Raw genomic sequence first — 23596 nt, 5'->3', positions numbered from 1 at the left:
TGGTCTGCTCATACCACAGGTCCTGGCTGGAGGGAAGTATACAGACATTACAGCATGGGATTGCAAATTATTCTCTCTTTGAAGCATTGACATAAAACATTGTTTAAAATCCGTCAGTGACATGTTTCACATCACAAAATTGCGATCCCATGCGGTAATGTCTGTATACTCTCTTTTACTTCCCCCCTGCCCAGGAGCTGTGGTATGATTAGACCATGTTCCTGTACGGTCAGACAGACATGGTCATTACACAGTACCCAGCAGGGGCACATTTATAAGATAATCTCAGCACAGGAACATTTAAAAAAACAAAACATCCAATTGTGGAAATTATTATTATTCCAAGATCTATTGATTAAAATGATCTTTTGTTTGTGGGAAAAACTCTTTAAGCAAGGCACTCCTTGGACCACGTTAAATGATCTCCTGAAAGGAAATCCCTAAAGCAGACATCATCACTAGAAACCAGTAAACAGCGGTCATGCAACTATCCATAATTCACATATACGGTATCAGTGGTGGGAAATGTGGATTTGATGCTTTGAGTTATTTTGTAGAATCCATCACAGTGTAAAAATTTATCCTAAGCAAAAGCTTCTATATAGTTAGAAAATCTTTTTTTTTTTTCCCTATTCTTTAAATAAAAAAGTAAGGCTTACCTTTTTCGGCAGCTTCTCCCAGCGGCAGTATGCATGTGTGACCATTTCATCAGCCTTGACTTGCAGCTCATTATCATAGAAAAGTTCATTAGGAACAGAGAGAATGTCAGGATGAGACCTAGTTAAAATGGATTTTAACAACAACATGGAAAAAGTTAAAACAGTACACAATTCCCTATCTACTTGTTGGACTAAACTTTTTCTTACTTTTTTTTTTTTTTATTATGATGCCTTGCACACAGTCAAGACACCCAGTGCCAGAGGCAGCAAAGCAACTCCAATACATCTTTGAACCTCCACCATATTTGACTGTAGGTACTGTGATCTTTTCTCATTCCGTTTTCATTAAATAGTAAGATGATGGGCTTTAACAATAAGCTTCATCTTGATCCCATCGGTCCACAAGATGCTTTCCCAGGAGAATTTTGATTTCCATACATTTTGGCAAACTGCAGTCTAATTTTTTTATGTCTCTGTCATCAGTGGGGTCCTCCTGGGTATTCTGTCATAGCGTTTTATTTCATTCAAATGTCAACGGATAGTTCACACTGTCACGGATGCACCCTGAGCCTGCAAGATAGCTTGATTGGGGCTTCTTATCTAACATTTGGACTATCCTGAGTTGCAACCTTTCTTCAATTTTTCTCAGACGTCCACATCCAAATTAGCTACAGTGCCATGGGTTGTAAAGGTCTTGGTGTTCCTTTGTCGACGGTGCACAAAATAATCAAGATCTCTGGAGATGGACTTGCAACCTTGAGATTGTTGATACTGTTCAACAATTTTGGTTCTCAAGTTCTCAGACAGTTCTCTTCTCTTTCTGTTCTCCATGTCACAGGTGAGTTTAAATGAGCATCACATGCTTGAAACAATTAAGTGCCAACAATTTTGTCTGGCCCATTTTGGGAGTCTTATGTGAAAATGTGTCAAATGTGCCCTTTTTTTCGGGTATCGTTTCTCCTTATGGAGAGTGACATACCATCTCTGGCTTGTCAAGGTAAGGAGGCTTATTCACCGTGCAATGCTCCTCTGGGAAATATAATATGCAAATTGCCTCTTCTGAGAAAAAGAGGACTTAAACTCTATAGTCCTCTTTTTCTCAGAAGAGGCAATTTGCATATTATATTTCCCAGAGGAGCATTGCACGGCGAATAAGCCTCCTTACCTTGACAGCCAGAGCTGGTATGTCACTCTCCATAAGGAGAAACATTGCCCCTTAGACCCCAGTCCAGAGCCTCTCACCTAGCCAAATCAGTTCTCATGCTTCGCACTGACGAGGGCCAACAGCCCGAAACACCGTGTCTGCGAATTGAGATACTGATTTGGCTTTTATCCTAAGTCATATTGCACGACTCGTTAAAGGGTTGATTGTGACTTGTAGGATCGCTACTTCCAACAGGTGGCGCTATAGAGTTTAAGTCCTCTTTTTCTCAGAAGAAGCAATTTGCATACCCTTTCTTTCATTCATTTTTCTTTGTGTTGTTCCAATACACACAAAAGGAAATAAACGTGTAATTGCAATCATTTTCTGGAACTATTTCAAGGGTGCCAACAAGAAAGAAAATCCGCCACACTCGCAAAAATTGATGTTTTGCAAGGTAATTTTATTGATTAGCATATATACACAAGCTGAATCAGTTGGGGTACATAAGCGACAAAAAGGATGTTTTGACCTGTCCCGATTCTTTGGCAAGGTCACGGAATATCTGAATCGCTTTAATGCAGAGTGTAGAAACACAGGCTTGTTTTATTTGGGGATTGCCTAGACTAGGGGTGGGTAACCGCTGCCTCACGGGCCACATACGGCCTTGCAGGCAGGTCCCCAGAGTCCGCAATGCTCGGGCGGGAGCCGTATCCTGCCAGCTGCCGGCCCTCTAACCCCAAGTGCACACAGTGTTCATTACAGAATGCTGCCTGAACATGAATGATGATGTCATCGGGGTCGGTGGCGTTAGCTCAAGGCTGGGCGGGGTTACCACCCAATGCTCTCCCATCCTCCTGTCCCAGAAGAGGAGCTGCTGCAAGAGAGTCCAGAGCAATCTCTGCGCCGACAGCTCTGTGCCTGTCTGCTGGTGATTTCTGTGCCAGATGATCTGTGCCCCTCAGCTATGTGATGTGTAATCTCGGTGCCCCCATGTGATCTCTGTGCCCTCCAACTATATGCCCCCTTGTGATCTGTGTCCCCCTGTGATCTGTGGACCCAGCTTTGTTCCCTCCCCCTATAATATCTGTGCCCCCCGCTATATGCCCCCCTGTGATCCCTGTACCCCCCCAGCTACATGCCCCGTGATCTGTGCCCCTTAGCTATATGCACCCTTGTGAACTCTGTTCCCCCTGTGATCCCTGTACTCCCCCAGCTACATGCCCCGTGATTTGTGCCCACAAGCTATATGCCCCGTGATCTGTGCCCCCCAGCTATATGCACCCCTGTGATCTGAGGCTCCCAGATTTCTGCCCCCTGTGATGCCCGTGCCCCCTGCTATGTACCCCCTGTGATATTTGTGCTCCCATGTGATCAGTGTCCCTTGTGAACTCTGCCCCCCCAGCTATGTGCCCCCTGTGATCTCTGCCCCCTCAGCTATATGCCCCCAGTGATTTCTGCCCACCAGCTATATGCTCCCCTGTGATCTGTGCCCAACAGATATGTGCCCCCTGTGATCTGTGCCCCCAAGCTATATGCACCCCTGTGATCTGAGGCTCCCAGATTTCTGCACCCTGTGATCCCTCCCTGTGCCCCCTCTATGTACCCTTGTGATATTTGTGCTTCCTGTGATCTGTCCCCTCCAGCTATGTACCCCTTCGTGATTTGTGCCCTCCAGCTATGTGCCCTCCTGTGATTTGTGCCCCCTGTGATCTTTGTGCCACCCCCAGTGATTTCTGTGCCTCCCTGTGATCTTTGTGTTCCCCCTTGATCTGTGCCCCCCATGATCTGTGTCCCCCCAGTGATCTATGAACCCCATCCAGTGATCTGTGTGCCTCCCCAGTGATGCCTGTCCTTTAGTGCTGTATATCCCCCCTCCCCAAGTGCTGTTTGTGATATGTATATTCCCCAGAAGTGCTGTATATCCCGCTGAGTACTGTATATCGCCCCAGTGCTGTATATCCCCCACCTGTGATGTATATAGCCCCCAGTGATGTATGTGACTCCACCAGTGATGTATATTCCCCCAGGGACATATATATACCCCAGTGTGGTGTGTGCTTCCTAGTGATGTTTATATCCCCTCATTGATGTCTATTCCCCCCAGCCTCCCTGGTTTTGAATATGTCCCAGCATCTACTGTGATGTATATGCCCCCCAGCCCCTCCTGTAATTTATATGACCCCAGAGTCTCCTGTGATGCATATATAGCAGTGTCAATATTTCCTATGTTATGTATATACAGCAGTCCCTGTGTCTCCTACGTGATGTATATTCAGCAGTGCCAGCATCTCCTGTGTGATGTATGTACAGCCATCTCCACGTCCTCCATGTGATATACAAACAGAAGTCTCAGCGTCTCCTCTGATGTATAGACAGCAGTCAGTGTCTCCTATGTGATCCTTATACAGCAGTCCCATCGTCTCTTATGTGGTGTATATACAGCAGTCCCATCGTCTCCTATGTTGATGTATATGATTTACAAAACTTATGACAAAAAGTTGACTGCTCTCATGGCACGACACAAACCTGGAAAAGCAGCTGTGAGAAGCAACATGATCAGTATAACCTAACATGACAGCTGTACCAAAGAGAAACAGCTCCAGCCATCACATTAAGGGTGTGTTACCATAATTGTTTGACTAAATATACCGGGGTAATTTTCAAGGTGATCATTTTTGTGTGGCCCCCGAATGATGGTAGAAATTTCCAAATGGCCCCCAGCTGGAAAAAGGTTCCCCACCCCTGGCCTAGACTATCTATTCGAATGAGTATATTGGTAATGGTGGCGTGTCCTGTGCCATTGCAGTGTGCAATCCACAAATAACATAAGCCTGTTTCTACACCCATCATTCAAGTGATTCAGATATTCTGCAAGATTGACAAAGACCCGGGAAAGGTCGAAACCTCCTTTATATTGTCGCTTAGGTACCCCATCTGATTCATCTTATGTATATATGCTAATCATAAAAATTACTTTGCAAAATATCAGTTTTTGAGAGAGTGCAATGGATTTTCCTTATTGTATGCATTAGGATTACGACCCACTCCTCCTGCACCTCTCCTTTAAATCTTGAGCGCAGACCATTTTTTCTACATTGAAACACTTTGAACGATGACTGTAACAATATATATGTATATAGTAATGTTTAGTGTACAGTAGGAGAGGCATAGGTTAGGATTTAGGACAGAAGATAGACTTGGTAAGCAATGTAAGTGTAATATATTTAGTGAATGATGCATATTGTACTAACACCTATCACTCTATACATCATATGCAGCAGGAATTCTTCATAGGTGTAATACGTTTTGACAGAAACTAATGCATGGTACTGTGAATATGATCTTCCCAACTTCATACGGTAGGGACAGACATAGTTAAAGTTTGGGACTAGCCCATAGAGGGAAAGGAATGCCACAGTAAAAAGGGTCGGCTTCCTTGTAGGCAGTCAGATAGGAAGTGCGTAAACCATGGTCAAATTCAAGTGCAGTGGGATGCTAGCACCAGCAAAAATCTATTGTTCGGGCAGTGGGACGCCTTAATGGAATCACTTGTGGACATTCCTGCAAGGTCCAGCGCTCAAGGCTTAATACAGATACTTTGAAAAGTGCCTTATCCTCCAACGTACAGAGGACGATGGACGTGGAACCTCGTGAAGGGAAGGTAACGGATCCCAGGTGCACTGTGGAACTGGAAAGGAAATCCTGGGGCTGACAGAACCAGTAGACGTAGGGATAGGTCAGGAGACACGGATAGTAATGCTGAAAACGTACTAAGACACCCATTGTCTGTAAAGTGCCAGGATGTTATGGGGCAGCAGCTTGACCAGGGCTACTGCTCTTGGTCGCTTTATAATTTAACATAAAAAAAAAATGTTTTGTGTTTTTTTTTATTTTTTTTACAGTAAACGCAAAACGAATGATATTTCGAAAATCTCAAGGTCATGGTGCGTTTTTTCCCTTAAGTATTTCCATCTGGGGTTCATTTTCTCACACATGCAGTAAGTCAATTCTTTCAGCATTTTTCACAGATTCAAAGGAAGAAAAAAAAGTAGGTAAAAATGGAGATAAAATTGTAGCAAAAATGTATATATTTTACCCTGTGTTTTTCCTGCCAAGACTTTTTTGGTGCAGAGAAATCTGATGCAAATAGTGTGTCACAGCCTTAGTGGATAGGTGCAGAGATACTGCAGAAAATCTGCAACATCAAAACACTCATCATAGGAACATGACCTAAAAGAGATCACAGCACAGACCTGTAATTTTGCAGCAACTTTGTGACAAACTTGGCATCGTAAGACCCGCTGGATTTTCCATAAAGTGGATTTTGAGTCATCAATCTTTCAAGCAAAGACATAGCTGCAAAACAAAATGTGAAACACCACAACTTTAAAATTACAGATTGTGCCCATTATTAGGATTTGCAGAGAACCACGTAAGATTATAGGTGCTCACCTAATCCATGATCAATGGCAAATGGAGACCTTAATATTGGGCCAAGCTGCTTCGGATCACCAGCCAGAACCAACTGCCCTCCTTTCATCACATCCAGAATACCTAAAATTGAGGAGGTGTTGAAGTTAGTAACATTTGGCCTTATTTATGGGCATTTTCACTACAAAGATCACAAATTCTTCTAGAATGTAAGTTTAGAGTTGGACTATAACTGGGCATCGATGTAATATAATGATTACTAGGTACATGTACAGCATGAAAAGAGTTCACTGATGAATATTCCGATACCTGCGACAGCTATTACACACTCAGGCTCTACTGCATGTCCGGATTCATCAATAAACACATGAGAAAAGTGACCAGATGGGAATTTTGCAGATGCAAGCCTGGAAAATACAAGATTGCGGCATGAGACTTTCATTAAAAGAGGTTGTTCACAATCTACTTGTTGAGAAACCACAAAAAAGACAAGACCTCCAGAGTGAGATGCAATCTATTTCAATGTTCTACACTCTGGCCAAGATAAGATGATCTTTATTATAAATACAAATTTTCTAAACAACCCATTCTACAAACCTTCTGAAAGTTATGTACATTTTTGGAGGATACATTCCATTTAAAAGGGGATCGGTCAGTAGGATCAACCCGCCTACGCCGCCTATATGGGCATGTAGGTCATATGAACCTGAATAAAATGACATTTCGATATCTGTCATCTGCTGTTTAATTCCAGAGAAATCATCATTTTTCTTATATGTAAATGAGCTGTTCCAAGCTATGGATCGGCACTGATCTGCTGCATGAGAATCTTCCTACAAAGGTAATTTTACATGAAAAGAGGCATTAACAGTGTATTTAATGCCTCTCTGCTCTTGTGATCTCAGATCTGTGTTATAACTGGCACATCAGTGCTTCAGCTTCCATTTCAGTCAGGGTTGTAATAGTGTTGCAATACAGCAGAGCTCAGAGAGCTGCAGAAAATGTGACAAGTTCAGCTCTCCTGTTCTGTGTTAGTTACATGTCTTACACTGGTAACTCTTCCTTTCATTTAAAATAATCTCTGGAGGCAGATTCTCTTGCAGATCAGTTTCTGGCCAATAGTCCTGAACAGCTCATTTACATATACGAAAAACGTGGATTTCTCCATAATAAGATGTAAGATTGCAGATATCAAGGTACACAAACATTACTGAAGGGATGAATCATCACTGGAATCATGAAAATAAAGGCTTAGAATTCAGTGGGTCATCAGTGCATCTGTGCTGAAACGATGGGTGATTTTATTTCTCCACTCATCTCTGTTAGAAGATTTTGCTAATTTTTTACTACAATGTCCAATTCATAAGAGACAATAAAATAAAATAAAAAAAAAAAAGGACCCAAGATCTGCTAACTGGACACTCGAATGACAATTACTTTTGAGCCACTGGGTAAATATTTGCTGTGACCTTGGGTTAAATAAGGTTTTTACTTAAGGTACCATCACATTAAGCGACGCTGCAGCGATATCGACAACGATGCCGATTGCTGCAGAGTCGCTGTGTGGTCGCTGGAGAGCTGTCACACAGACAGCTCTCCAGCGACCAACGATGCCGAAGTCCCCGGGTAACCAGGGTAAACATCGGGTTACTAAGCGCAGGGCCGCGCTTAGTAACCCGATGTTTACCCTGGTTACCAGTGTAAATGTAAAAAAACCAAACAGTACATACTTACATTGCCGTGTCTGTCGCGTCCCTCGCCTTCAGCTTCCCTGCACTGTGTAAGCGCCGGCCCTAAAGCACAGCGGTGACGTCACCGCTGTGCTTTGCTTTACGGCCGGCACTGACACAGTCAGTGCAGGAAGCTCTGAGCTGCAGCGCGGACGCCGGGGGACATGACAGACATCAGAGGGTGAGTATGTAGTGGTTTCTTTTACTTTTACAATGGTAACCAGGGTAAATATCGGGTTACTAAGCGCGGCCCTGCGCTTAGTAACCCGATATTTACCCTGGTTACCATTGTAAAACATTCAAATACCAAACCACCATGGATAGGAGATCACCAGAAAATCAATGAACTCGGGAATAATTAAAAAATAGGCCTTTATTTATAAAGTTGGCAACAATTGCATACAGCGAATAAAAAAATATTGTTATTTAATTAAAATAACAGCAATAAAAATTACAAGTATATATAACTTACTCACGAGGTCAGGAAATGGAAATACTCAAAAAATAGCCCCCAGTATAGTGTCTCCTTTCTAGCTGTGCATATCATAGGATGCAGAGGTTACAATAAAAAGTGTTAAAACATAAAAAAAAACGTGATTATAAAAAATATATATTATAGGTTATGTGCAAAATACAGATTAACTTTCTAGCGCTGTGCAAATGGTGCAGAAAAAGTGCATAACAACAAGGGATTATATAACCCAATCATACAGAGTACCCACGTGTGCAGGCCTATACTCAGGCCAAATAATAGGTAACCATTTGCTTGTATACGATAGCACAGCAATGTATATGAAAAAAAATATTTTTTATATATACCTGGGGGTTAATCGAGACCTGAACCAGCGTGCGCCCGACGCGCGTTTCGGATGTATCTTCTTCGTCAGGGGGTCTGACAAAGGAGATACCTATTATTTGGCCTGAGTATAGGCCTGCACACGTGGGTACCCTGTATGATTCTGGACTTTCAGCAACGACCAGCGATATCACAGCAGGATCCAGATCGCTACTGCGTGTCAAACACAACGATATCGCTATCCAGGACGCTGCAACGTCACGGATCGCTATCGTTATCGTTGCAAAGTCGTTTAGTGTGAAGGTACCTTTAGATCTAAATCTGGCAACGCACAAACTGTTGTGCTACAAAGTTGCGTGTACATTTTCAACCTCAGGACTAAACTGGACATGCATACGAGATAAAAGTTCGCCAAGATAGTTAAAAATCATCTGTAATGATGCAGCGCCCCAGAGTCCTGGTCGTTGCAGTACTGTGGCTCCGCCACTATGGGGAGCCATGGTGCGTCCGATGGCACTGAAGGAGTTCATCTGATCAGGTATCACAGACACCAATATGTTTCACAGCAGGGCCTCCGGGGGGAGCTAAGGGTTCTATTCATTAGGCCACTCCCCACCATAGTGGGTAAACTGGGGGTCAGGCAGGAAGTTAGATCAGAAAGCTGACTGGATTGGATGAAGCAACACTCAGTGGCAGAGGGTGTTGTGGAGGAAGAGACAGTAGGGTCTCTGCCAGGGGTGGGATCCTGGCAGAGGCTTGGCATTGGAAAGAACGTAACGGGACCGTGCCTGCTCAGAATAGCGGCGGTGCCCTAAGAAAGGACTAGAAGCGAGATAGATTGTGCTGAGTGAGAAACGAGATCAAGCAATAGGAGAATTCCAGTAGGGGTCGTGCTGTAAGACCGGAGCAACACCCTACTGAGGCGCATTACCGGTGGCCGGAACGCCGAGGGAGTATTATAACATTCAGCTTCAAGCAATACTCTAAACAGCGGCAGGACAGTCAGTTTAAGGCAGGCTGTCTAACACATATCACCTATGAAGTCTTGGGAGGCAATTGCGGGAGAGGGGCGTCTCTAGGGTCCCGGAAGAACTCCAGGCCTACCCGACAAACGGGTGCCGTTCTAACCGTAACATCAGGGAGGGACGGACGATTAGAAGAACATCATTTAATCGAGTTGTGAGGGAACTTAAGAAACAGACACAACAGTTGTGGGGTACTTTCCGTAAGCACAGCAGGGGAGGACTACAACACAAAGCGCTAAGAAGGAAGGCACCGATTTCCACCTGTGAAGAGAACTCTGGAAGTGCCATTGGACCGGCCGGACTTGCGCAGCCTGGTGAACCGTATTCTGGACTGAGGACTCAGATCTCCAGTAAAGAGGTAAAGAGACTGCAACCTGGTGTCCTCGTTATTTACCGCGACCTGCACCCCACAACTGCACCGTTACAACACCACTTATTGCACTGGACGTCCCCCACTGACAGACAGGGCCACGGACCGGGTCTAGCCACCGTGACAACCCCAGAACGGAGATCCCAGAGGCCCGGCTCCGGGTACCCCTCGGCCCTGCGGCGGTGTGGGGGCGCTCCAAATTTTGGCGTCACGAACAGGATCTACTTAAGCCTGAAGAATCAGGTCATGTGTGCCTAGAGACTGTGATTTGTTGTGCTTGGACTGTACTTTATTAAGAGGACTGTGTGTTGTGCCATTTGCCGCCAAAATCCGCCGCCATTGTAGCGCTGAGGAGAGCGCAGGAAGAGAAGAGGGGCGTGAAGGGGGCGTAGGCAAGCTGGAGAGCGCGAACAGCAATGGCCGCCCAGTCTAAGTATTTCTGTGTCCTGAGGACGTGCCCGTCAACAGCCGAGGTCCGCCTCCTGATCCTGGTCGGAGGGTGGAGACCATGGGGACGGGGCCGCCCACGAAAGAGACCGCGGGAAGAAGACATTGGAGAGGAGATAAAGATGGCGACACCAGAAGCACCGCATGGGGATGGTCGAACTCCGAGAGAGGCTGGACAGCCCGGTGTGGCTCAGGATACGCCGCCGCTGCGGGAGCTGACCCTCACGGAGCCAACGATGGGCCGACCCCCCAGGCCGCCGTCGGAAGAGTGCGTGGCCGCAGCCGAGGCCCGGCGGATCGCTGCTCGCCTGGAGGCCGATGCTCGAGTGACTGCTCGGCTGGGCCGGCCCACGGAGGTCTGCTTGTCTCCAGTGTCCCTTGATCCTTTCAACCCGGTCGCGGCTGGAAGTGCGCCGCTGACACCAGGCTTGAAGCTCCTGCCTGAAGCCAAACACCTGCGGCACATGATGGCTGCATGGCGAGCCCGGCCACAACCGGTACCCCAGGTAGACTTGCTCACTGTTGCGGAGCCCCCCTTGTCCCACTGGGGTGTAGTGGTCTCCTTTAACCCCCAATATGGACGCGGGGTCATCCAGGAGATTGGGGAGCCGCTGCAAATCCACGTGGAACGGGAAAAAGTGGAGCCCTGCAGCGGAAGGTTTCTCCGCGACCTGGAGCCAGGTGATGCGGTGACGTACACCCGATGGAGGAGGGCTACGGGAGAAGCTGGCTGGGTGGCGCGAGGTGTTCAGCGGTGCATCGCCCTCCAGGCTGCTGCTGAAGCACCGGAAGAAGGTGATCCCAAGGGAAAAGCAGCGGAGCCTGGCCCCGCGGAACCACAAGAAGCCCGACCTCGCCGTGCCCCGGAGGAACGTGTGCGCCTGCCAGTAAGAAGGGCCTCCCGGCGAGGGATTTTATCACTGCTGGGACCGGAACGGCGTCCTGGCTCACCAGTGCGATCTGTTGGCCTGGTGAGGCCGGATAGGAGACCACCTTCCGCTTCACCACAGTAAGGTTTTACTGTTTCTTTTGAAAATGTAAATAGTTCTCCTTTTAACTGTTTGTTTACTGTTTGCTGCTAAACCCGTCCAGGGTTAACTTTTTATGGATCCCTTAGTTGACCCGGGATCCTTATTGTTTGTTTTTCTACAGTTTTGCACAAGTTTTACAAACTGAGAAATCATGAACAGTGCATGATCCAAACTTTCTTGTAAATAGTTTGCACCTTATTAAAGGCGCTTCCTACTGGTTTTATTTAAAGACTCTTTGCGAAGATACCGTTCTGGAACCTTTGCTGAACAAAGACTGGTAGGCTGAGAAGACGAGCTACCTCAGAAAGACTTGATCCTCTTTTAAAGGGGATGTCCAACAGCGTACTTACGAGAGATACTGTTTTAAGAACAGTAATGCCATGGTAATGTTGGAATGAGAAAAGTTGTATGTGTTTTAACTAGTTAAATGTAAAGAAATACTGATGATGATGCTCTGGAAGAAATGTAACTGTTTTGCATATAGGAAAGTTATGTGTGTTCAATTTGTTTAAAATGTGAAACCTAGATAATGTTCTTTGAAAAAGAAAGATGCAGAAAGCCCGTAGGGGCAGATTTAGAGTTCTGCTTAAGTGAAAGTAAGAAAGTAATAATGAAGGTGAGGATAGAAGGTAAACCCTGAGTCCCCATAGAAAGTTAATAATGTGTTACTAAGGACAGAAAGTGAACCCGTAGGGGTTAGTGAGTGAGTCCTAATAGGAGCCAAGTAGAGCCGGCTCCATGTTCTCTAATTGAAAGGAATGTTATGTCTATACCATGTATAGTAAAGAAAGGCAGTAGGCCCTGGCTGAACGGGGCGGTCCTGTAAAAGAAAGGAGAGGCAGTAGGTCTGGTGCCATAGGGACAGGCGGTCCTGCAGGTTCAAAGTAGGAGAATGAAAAGTTAACTTGCCCTGTAATGTGATTATGGGAAGGCCTTTAGCGAGCTAGGAGTGTATGTTCCTTGAAGGCAATGTTAAATTATTGTTCATTTAATTGCACTTAGTAGAATACCCGGTTGGGTAATGAGAGTTAATTGTAGCCTGTTGCTATGATATTTAATTATGTTTGTAACGTTAAAGTGTCCTCACCTCCCATAAAGGGAAGCCTGTTCAAGTATACTTATTGTTTGCACTCAACAAAATTGTATGTCTTTTTGCTAACCTGTATTGTTGTTTTCTTCCCAGTCCCGGAGTACTGTGTTTAACCAGGGGGGAGTGCAGCGCCCCAGAGTCCTGGTCGTTGCAGTACTGTGGCTCCGCCACTATGGGGAGCCATGGTGCGTCCGATGGCACTGAAGGAGTTCATCTGATCAGGTATCACAGACACCAATATGTTTCACAGCAGGGCCTCCGGGGGGAGCTAAGGGTTCTATTCATTAGGCCACTCCCCACCATAGTGGGTAAACTGGGGGTCAGGCAGGAAGTTAGATCAGAAAGCTGACTGGATTGGACGAAGCAACACTCAGTGGCAGAGGGTGTTGTGGAGGAAGAGACAGTAGGGTCTCTGCCAGGGGTGGGATCCTGGCAGAGGCTTGGCATTGGAAAGAACGTAACGGGACCGTGCCTGCTCAGAATAGCGGCGGTGCCCTAAGAAAGGACTAGAAGCGAGATAGATTGTGCTGAGTGAGAAACGAGATCAAGCAATAGGAGAATTCCAGTAGGGGTCGTGCTGTAAGACCGGAGCAACACCCTACTGAGGCGCATTACCGGTGGCCGGAACGCCGAGGGAGTATTATAACATTCAGCTTCAAGCAATACTCTAAACAGCGGCAGGACAGTCAGTTTAAGGCAGGCTGTCTAACACATATCACCTATGAAGTCTTGGGAGGCAATTGCGGGAGAGGGGCGTCTCTAGGGTCCCGGAAGAACTCCAGGCCTACCCGACAAACGGGTGCCGTTCTAACCGTAACATCAGGGAGGGACGGACGATTAGAAGAACATCATTTAATCGAGTTGTGAGGGAACTTAAGAAACAGACACAACAGTTGTGGGGTACTTTCCGTAAGCACAGCAGGGGAGGACTACAACACAAAGCGCTAAGAAGGAAGGCACCGATTTCCACCTGTGAAGAGAACTCTGGAAGTGCCATTGGACCGGCCGGACTTGCGCAGCCTGGTGAACCGTATTCTGGACTGAGGACTCAGAGATCTCCAGTAAAGAGGTAAAGAGACTGCAACCTGGTGTCCTCGTTATTTACCACGACCTGCACCCCACAACTGCACCGTTACAACACCACTTATTGCACTGGACGTCCCCCACTGACAGACAGGGCCACGGACCGGGTCTAGCCACCGTGACAACCCCAGAACGGAGATCCCAGAGGCCCGGCTCCGGGTACCCCTCGGCCCTGCGGCGGTGTGGGGGCGCTCCAATGACATAATATATAATCCATCACATCACACACACACACGGGAACCTTATGGCTTGCCCAGGTCCCATACTGCCACAATGTCCTCCTTGCCATATGAATAACCTACCTAACAAGCCATTTTTATTGTGTAAAAGGATTATTTCAGATGGCTAAAAACTATTTTATAACTTTGGTGAGGATATGCTAGTTAGTGGGTGATTAGTTGGGGGGCACTGTTTTCCCCAAGCCCAGTTGTCAGTGGCTTAACGGCCGCTGTGACTTGGCCAGACGGGTCAGGGGCCCACCGACACAAACTTCTACTGGATGTGCGTCCTCAGAACATCCAGCTGAAGTGTGTTGCACCACACAGACCCATTGGGTCCCTGTGTGGCAATACACGCTGCTGGCCAATCAGAGGCCAGCAGCTGATGTCTGTGTGCATAAGACCAGGGCACATGGTAGTAACATCATGCACTCCCGACGCACAATGAAGTCAGCTGCAGGCTTCACAAGAGGATGTCGCGTGGCAGGGGAGCAGAGGGAAGGCAAGAATTAATTTTTAAATCAGTGGCCATACTACAATATGGATGACTATGGGCTGTTCATTAAATTACATGTATGACTATGGAATGTGCGTTATACTATATAGAGGACTATGGGGAGTGCATTATACTTCTGCTAAGGGGCCCAATGACTTCCATGTACCTTCCTGGGGGCCATCATGAGGGACATCTATACCAGGATGGAGGGCACATATATAATTTATTCAGGATGGGGGAAGGTAGGTCCAAATCTTGCACTGAGACCCATCAGGCTCTAGATACACCACTGCTAATTCTCCAATTAATCATGCTATTGTAAGGAGGTGACAGAGTCCATCATATGCTTCCCTCCCTTTGGAAGTTGTTCACATGTCATGTGTGTGGTTTCAGAGCGTTTATAAGTGTTAGTGTGTCTATGTACTGCAATGTTAATGTGTTTGATATGCACTGCTTATAAGATTAAGGATAGTGTAGGGTTAGGGTACTGTCACACAGTGCAATTTTGATCGCTACGACGGTACGATTCGTGACCTTCTAGCGATATCGTTACGATATCGCAGTGTCTGACACGCAGCAGCGATCAGGGACCCTGCTGAGAATCGTACGTCGTAGCAGATCGTTTGGAACTTTCTTTCGTCGCTTGATCACCCGCTGACATCGCTGGATCGTTGTGTGTGACAGCGATCCAGCGATGTGTTCGCTTGTAACCAGGGTAAACATCGGGTAACTAAGCGCAGGGCCGCGCTTAGTAACCCGATGTTTACCCTGGTTACCAGCGTAAACGTTAAAAAAACAAACAGTACATACTTACATTCCGGTGTCTGTCCTCCGGCGTCTCAGCTTCTCTGCACTGTGTGAGCGCCTGCCGGCCGGAAAGCGAGCACAGCGGTGACGCGGTGACGTCACCGCTCTGCTTTCCGGCTATGGTGCTTACACAGTGCAGAGAAGCTGAGACGCCGGGGACAGACACCGGAATGTAAGTATGTACTGTTTGTTTTTTTAACGTTTACGCTGGTAACCAGGGTAAACATCGGGTTACTAAGCGCGGCCCTGCGCTTAGTTACCCGATGTTTACCCTGGTTACCCGGGGACTTCGGCATCGCTCCAGCGCCGTGATTGCAAAGTGTGACCGCAGTCTACGACGCTGGAGCGATAATCATACGACGCTGCGACGTCACGGATCGTGCCGTCGTAGCGACGAAAATTGCACTGTGTGACAGTACCCTAATAGTATAAGACAATAGCAGGATTAGAATAGAGGGGGCATACTAGAGATAGGGAATAGGAGTATTAAGGTACCGTCACACTCAGCAACGCTGCAGCGATATAGACAACGAGCCGATCGCTGCAGCGTCAATGTTTAGGTCACTGGGGAGCTGTCACACAGACAGCTCTCTCCAGCGACCAACGATCAGGGGAACGACTTCGGCATAGTTGAAACGGTCTTCAACGATGCTGAAGTCCCCCTGCAGCACCCAGGTAACCAGGGTAAACATCGGTTTACTAAGTGCAGGGTCGCGCTTAGTAACCCGATGTTTACCCTGGTTACCAAAAAAAACAAACAGTACATACTCACCATCTGATGTCACGGGAGGTCCTGTGCGCACAGACTAGCTAGAAGAGGAGCCGGACGGCCGCTGAGGAGATGTCTGGGTGAGTATAAGCATTTTTTTTATTTTTTTTATTATTTTTAAACATTCTATCTTTTACTATAGATGCTGCATCTATAGTAAAAAGTTGGTCACACTTGTCAAACGCTATGTTTGACAAGTGTGACCAACCTGTCAGTCAGTTTTCCAAGCGATGCTACAGATCGCTTGGAAAACTTTAGCATTCTGCAAGCTAATTACGCTTGCAGAATGCTAAAAAAACGCGAAAAAAAACGGAAAAAAAACGCAAAAAAAAAATGCGGATTTCTTGCAGAAAATTTCCGGTTTTCTTCAGGAATTTTCTGCAAGAAATCCGCAACGTGTGCACATACCCTAAGGTAGTGTATTCATATTCCAATAAATTCATGGTAGTAGTTTAGGGTAAAGGTGTCAGGTCCCCCTAATACTTAGTACGTGCTTTATTAGGCAGTTTAGCCTGAGATGTTCTTGGTGGGAGCATTCATACATACAATCTGATGTATGACTTAAGGTCCACAAATGGGCTAAATATAATGGCTAGCTTTACCACGTTCGTATGAAAACTTGACTGTTTTCAAGGTTATCTTACAGAATTTTATATTAGCTATATATCTGAACGCAAAAAAAAAAAAACGAACTGAAAGAATAAAATGAAAACTAAAACAAAAAAACAAAAAATCAAATACGGTATACAAAAAAACAGCATTTGAAAAATTACTAAACTTTTTGTATCAAGTCAAATTAGGTCAATTGAACGTCATTGAGCTGGATGCGCTGCTTGGGACTTTCTTCTACGAACCAGGACAAAAACGTGCGTACAAGCAGCGGCAGCCCACATATAATGTATTTAAATGGGCAGCTATTCATTTAATGGCCTAGAAATACACTGCTCAAAAAAATAAAGGGAACACTTAAACAACAGAATATAACTCCAAGTAAATCAAACTTCTATGAAATCAAACTGTCAAACAGTGTTGCTTCCTAAGTGGACAATCAATTTCACATGCTGTTGTGCAAATGGAATAGACAACAGATGGAAATTATTGGCAATTATCAAGACACACTCAATAAAAGGAATGGTCCTGCAGGTGGGGAACACAGACCACATCTCAAGGCCCCGGCACACATAGCGATTTACCAACGATCACGACCAGCGATACGACCTGGCCGTGATCGTTGGTAAGTCGTTGTGTGGTCACTGGGGAGCTGTCACACAGACAGCTCTCTCCAGCGACCAACGATCAGGGGAACGACTTCGGCATCGTTGAAATTGTCTTCAACGATGCCGAAGTCCCCCTGCAGCACCCGGGTGACCAGGGTAAACATCGGGTTACTAAGCGCAGGGCCGCGCTTAGTAACCCGATGTTTACCCTGGTTACCAAAAAAAACAAACAGTACATACTCGCCTTTCGGTGTCCAGGTCCCTTGCCGTCCGCTTCCTGCTCTGACTGAGAGCCGCCGTACAGTGAGAGCATAGCGCAGCGGTGACGTCACTGCTGTGCTGTACTTTCACTTTCACTTTGCGGCGCTCAGTCAGTGTGGGAAGCAGACGGCAAGGGACCTGACGGACATCAGATGGTGAGTATGTACTGTTTGTTTTTTTTGGTAACCAGGGTAAACATCAGGTTACTAAGCGCGGCCCTGCGCTTAGTAACCCGATGTTTACCCTGGTTACCAGTGAAGACATCGCTGGATCGGTGTCACACACACCGATTCAGCGATGTCAGCGGGACCTCAACGACCAAAAAAAGGTCCAGGCCATTCCGACACGACCAGCGATCTCACAGCAGGGGCCTGATCGCTGGTACGTGTTACACATAGCGAGATCGCTACTGAGGTCGCTGTTGCATCACAAAACTTGTGACTCAGCAGCGATCTCGCTATGTGAGACGGGGCCTTCAGTATCAATGCTTTCTGGCTGATGTTTTGGTCACTTTGGAATGTTGGTTGTGCTTTCACACTCGTGGTAGCAAGAGACGGACTCTACAACCCACACAAGAGGCTCAGGTAGTGCAGCTCATCCAGAATCGCACATCCATGCGAACTGTGGCAAGAAGGTTTCCTGTGTCTGTCAGCGTAGTGTCCAGAGCCTGGAGGCGCTACCAGGAGACAGGCCAGTACACCAGGAGACATGGAGGGGACCGTAGGAGGGCAACAACCCAGCAACAGGACTGCTACCTCAGCCTTTGTGCAAGGAAGAACAGGAGGAGCACTGTCAAAGCCCTGCAAAATGACCTCCAGCAGGCCACAAATTTGCATGTGTCTGCACAAACGGTTAGAAAAACTCCATGAGGATGGTCTGAGTGCCCGACATCCACAGATGGAGGTTGTGCTCACAGCCCAACACCATGCAGGACGCTTGGCATTTGCCACAGAACACCAGGATTGGCAAATTCGCCACTGGCGCTCTGTGCTCTTCACAGATGAAAGCAGGTTCACATTGGGCACATGTGACAGACGTGAGAGTCTGGAGACGCCGTGGAGAGCGATCTGCTGCCTGCAACATCCTTCAGCATGACCGGTTTGGCAGTGGGTCATTAATGGAGTGGGGTGGCATTTCTTTGGAGGGACGCACAGCCCTCCATGTGCTCACCAGAGGTAGGCTGACTGCCATCAGGTACAGAGATGAGATCCTCAGACCCCTTGAGATACCATATGCTGGTGCGGTTGGCCCTGGGTTCCTCCTTATGCAGGACAATGCCAGACCTCATGTGGCTGGAGTGTGTCAGCAGTTCCTGCAAGATGAAGGCATTGAAGCTATGACTGGCTTGCCCGTTTCCGACACCTGAATCCAATTGAACACATCTGAGACATCATGTCTCGCACCATCTACCAACGTCACACTTCACCACAGACTGTCCAGGAGTTGGCGGATGCTTTAGTCCAGGTCTGGGAGGAGTTCCCTCAGGAGACCATCTGCCGCCTCATCAGGAGCATGCCCAGGCATTGTAAGGAGATCATACAGGCATGTGGAGGTCACACACACTACTGAGCATCATTTCCTTGTCTTGAGGCATTTGCACTGAAGTTGGATCAGCCTGTAACTTCATTTTGCACTTTGATTTTGAGCATCATTCCAACTCCAGACCTCCGTGGGATATTAGTTGTGATTTACGTTGATAATTTTTAGGTTTGATTGTTCTCAACACATTCCACTATGCAATGAATAAAGATTTACAACTGGAATATTTCATTCAGTGATATCTAGGATGTGGGATTTTAGTGTTCCCTTTATTTTTTTGAGCAGTGTATATTCATACCACAGTTAGCTGCTGCAGCACCTCACAGGAATAATCACTTTATTTGCTAAACGAGAAGTCTTTATTCTACGCATGAAACAATGATGTTAATAGGAGGAGTTCTGCTGTAACATGTCCCATACCTTCCAGCCGTGACGAGAGTTGTTATGATAACTCTGTATTCCATGAGCTTCTCTTTATTAGGATATTCATATGTCTGGCTCCTAGAATTCCAATTGCAACATGGCTGCGGGAAAAAAAAACAAACAAGAAAATCTTCTATTAAAAAAAGTGGAAGAAACAAATAATCATTCTATGATTAAACAAATTAAATCGATGATTTAACAAATCATCATTCAATATATCTTAGTGAACATTTGAGTATGCCATGTAATATGAGAGTATGCCACATAAGGAAATGAAATCCAATTACAGGGTTATGTCCATCATATTCCATAGGTTTCAGATGACATTCTGAATGCACTTGATGCCAAGGGCAGTTAGCTAGAAGTTTTTTTGTTTGTTTTGCTTTTGTTTTTTTTGCTTTTTTAAATCAGATATTTTTTATTAGGAAATTTACACAACATTTTTACAAAAAGATCAGTAGAACAAAGATTTTCAGTATTACATGGTGTCAATATATATTATTGTTATACAGAAAATACAATAAAGTTGTCATTTTCTTCCAAGGATTAGATTTTTTTCCATTCAAACAAACGAATACAACCCCCCCGATAACACTCTAGAGAAATCTATATGCATACTTTTTTTTTTTTATGTCATGCACATGATGCTTATTTTTCCTTGCAGATTTGAAGCAGTTTCATTTCTGCAGCATGTAAAATTTTCAATGTACGGGGAAAAAAATGGCAGTAAAAAACGTTCTTTTTTATGCAGCATTTTATCCCTGCCAAGAGACACATTTTTTTGAAACGTCTGCAGTAAATGCTTAGCCAAACAACCTTTAAAAAAAGGGGGGGGGGATGGGGAGACTGCTAATTAAAAGTTGTCTTTTGACGTTTACCGTCATGTCTTATTAGGCTGGGCTGCAAGCCAGCAAAGAGCACGCCACTTGTATTTCTACCTAAATCCCTCCCCCAGGGGCCACACAGAATCAGCATGATCTCCTGTACAGGACACTGTTGCAGGGAATAGAAGAAATGCACAAAACACCAGAACAGCCGCCCTGACAATCTGTTGGATAAATAGATGGGATGAATGATATAGATAGACATACAATAGTTGTTAGCCGGAGTATTACCACAGCAGCGCGTGTTACTTCATATAAGCAGCAGAATCCAACGTAAGGCAAACTGTGTTTAATATATGCAGCTTGAACTGGAACAAAATAAGAAAGCTTTGACAGTAACTACCAATATAATCTAGTCCATGTAACACATGTCTCTCTGTGAAGGAAACAGCAGCAGACTGATGCAATCAGTGAGTGTCCTCTGACCCTTTTTTTTTTTTTTTTAAGGCAAACTTTAACAATCACAGCATAGCTGACAAATGAACACTCATAGACATTCAATGCAGACTACAACAGGAATGGAGTTGTTGCATTTAAACTTATTCCAACACCCCCACTCAACAACTGCTTATCCTGTTAATCCCATTGCAGTTCTGAATTCTTCAAACTTGGCTCTTGACAATGGCTTTGTCAAAACATCTGCTAACATCTTGTCAGATTCACAGTAAACAAACTTTAGAACTTCACGCTCTACTAAGTCACGCAAGTGATGATGTTTAACATCAATGTGCTTTGTTCTTGCACTTATCCTTTCACTGCTGGCGAGCTTGATACATCCTTGGTTGTCCTCATAGATAACAGTTGGTTCAGCTAGTGGTTTGCCGAATTCTTCCAAAAGTTGCTTCAACCAAATTAACTCTTGACTTGCATGAGCAGCTGATGTATATTCTGCTTCTGTAGAAGACAATGCAACTGACACTTGTTTTCTACTCGACCATGAGATTGAAGTGTGTCCTAACTTGAACAAGTAACCACTTGTTGATCTTCGATCACTTGAGTCTCCAGCCCAATCTGCATCTACATATCCTCTGAGAATTAGATCTCCTGATGCAGAAATCTTTAGACTTAACTCTTGGGTTGCCTTAAGATACTGAAGAAGTCTCTTAATTGCATTCCAATCTCTTTGGCGTGGCTTGCTTACACGTCGGCAGAGAATTCCCACTGTGGCTGAGATATCTGGACGGGTTGTGGTTGCTATGTATAGAAGTGCCCCCACTGCTTGTCTGTAACTGTCATTTGTGGGTAGCAGATCTTCTTCTCCTTCCAATTTTAGGTAAGATGGATCCATTGGAGTTGATATGCCTTTGGCTTCTGACATTCCAAACTGGTTTAGAACTGTGGAGATTTTAGAATTTTGATTAAGAAGAAAACTTCCATCTTCCTCTCTCTGGATTTGGATTCCCAAATAGTATGTCACATCTCCAAGGTCCTTGGTCTCGAAATGCTTGTTCAGAATTTGACCTAGTTTTGAAATTTCTCTCTCTTCTTGATGCGCTATTATTACATCATCCACATATAGAATAACATACATCCAATCTTGTGATACACTTTTTGTATACAAACATGGATCCGCTTGAGACCTTTTAAATCCTTCGTCGATTAACACTTTGTTCATCTTAGTGTTCCATGCTCTTGCTGATTGCTTAAGGCCATAGAGAGATTTTTGCATTCTGCAAACAAGGTTCTCTTTACCCCTTTTAACATAGCCTTCTGGTTGAGTCATGTACAGCTCTTCTTCAATGTCTCCATGTAGAAAGGCTGTTTTGATGTCAAAATGTCTTACTTTCATCTGCTGAACAGCAGCTATGGATAATAAAGTTCTGAATGTAGTTTGCTTGGCAACTGGAGCAAAAGTAGCATCATAATCTTCACCATATTTTTGTGAATATCCTTTTGCGACCAATCTTGCTTTAAAACGGTGAATATTACCTTCGGAGTCATATTTGTTCTTAAAGACCCACTTACATCCAATTGCTTTCTTGCCTTGAGGTAGCTCTGTGAGCTCCCATGTTTTGAGCTTATGAAGGGATTCCATTTCTTCATCAGCAGCTTTTATCCATTTTTGCTTCTTATGAATAGGCAGTTTTTGCATTTCCTGCCATGACTGTGGCTCTTCTTCTGGAATTGATCTGACCATATAAGAAAGGCGTTTAGCTGGAATTCCTTTATTTGATCTTTCTGATCTTCTGATCTCCTGAGGTTGGCTTGGTTCTTCTGTTTCTTTTTCAGTACTTTCAGAGCATATCCAGACTTCAGTATTTTCTTTGAGATTCTCTTCAATGTCTGGAATCACTGACTGAAATTCTTGTTCCTTAGGTTGAATTATTTGCGTAACCTCATGAAATTTGAGCGATACTGAGTTTTCATCAATCACTACATCTCTGCTGATTGTTACTGTGTTGGTCTGTGGATGCAGGATTCTGTATCCTTTCTGAGTTTCACTGTACCCCACAAGAACTCCTTCCTTTGCATGAGATTCCCACTTAGAACGTTTTTCTTTGGGAACATGCACAAAAGTTTTGCTTCCGAATATCCTGAGATGCTTCAGGTTGGGCTTCTCACAGTTCCATAGCTCATATGGAGTTTTACTTGTAGCTTTACTTGGCAGTCGATTTTGAAGATAGGTAGCAGTCATGATGGCTTCTCCCCAATATGTTGTAGGTAGGTTTCCATCAAATAGCATACTTCTTCCACTTTCACAAAGAGTTCGGTTCTTTCTCTCTGCTGTGCCATTCTGCTCTGGGTTGTATGGAACGGTTGTCTGGAACACGATTCCATTCTTTTTCAGGATGGTTTGCACTTTACCACTTGTATATTCAGTTCCATTATCTGCTCGCAGTACCTTTGGTATTCTTCCAAATTTGTTAAGAACTGCAGCAAGATATTCTTCAAGTTTCTGTGGAACTTCATCTTTACTTTGAAGTAGGTAAGTAACAGTATATCTGGAATAATCATCAATGAATGTGAGAAAATATCTCTTCTTGCTGGGAGTAAGAACACTCATTGGACCACACACATCTGTATGTATCAAATCCAGTATCTGTGCAGATTTAGTAGTGCTTACTTTAGGAAACGATTTTCTGGACATTTTCCCTTTTAGGCAACTTGTGCACTTCATTGTTTGATTACACTGGTTGATTGCAATACCATTTGCAAGTTGAGCTAGTTTCTTTACT

At 45.1% G+C, this 23596-nt stretch overlaps 1 protein-coding gene across 2 annotated transcripts in view; it reads right to left on the bottom strand.

Moving 5' to 3' along the window:
- The window catches only part of MOV10 (Mov10 RNA helicase), a 140929-nt gene that overhangs the window by 20602 nt on the left and 96731 nt on the right, over positions 1–23596 (bottom strand). For both annotated transcript variants that reach the window (XM_077294911.1, XM_077294912.1), the window contains exons 12-16: positions 19534–19637; positions 6544–6641; positions 6256–6357; positions 6057–6159; positions 660–777 (exon numbers count right to left, since the gene is read on the bottom strand). In XM_077294911.1, the coding sequence (XP_077151026.1) occupies positions 660–777; positions 6057–6159; positions 6256–6357; positions 6544–6641; positions 19534–19637 (525 nt within the window). The remainder of the gene's footprint in view (positions 1–659; positions 778–6056; positions 6160–6255; positions 6358–6543; positions 6642–19533; positions 19638–23596) is intronic.

The sequence above is a fragment of the Ranitomeya variabilis genome, chromosome 3 (assembly GCF_051348905.1).
Source record: "Ranitomeya variabilis isolate aRanVar5 chromosome 3, aRanVar5.hap1, whole genome shotgun sequence".
NCBI lineage: Eukaryota > Metazoa > Chordata > Amphibia > Anura > Dendrobatidae > Ranitomeya > Ranitomeya variabilis.
The sequence above is the reverse complement of the archived record's forward strand: the minus strand, read 5'-3'. Positions and strand labels throughout refer to the sequence as shown.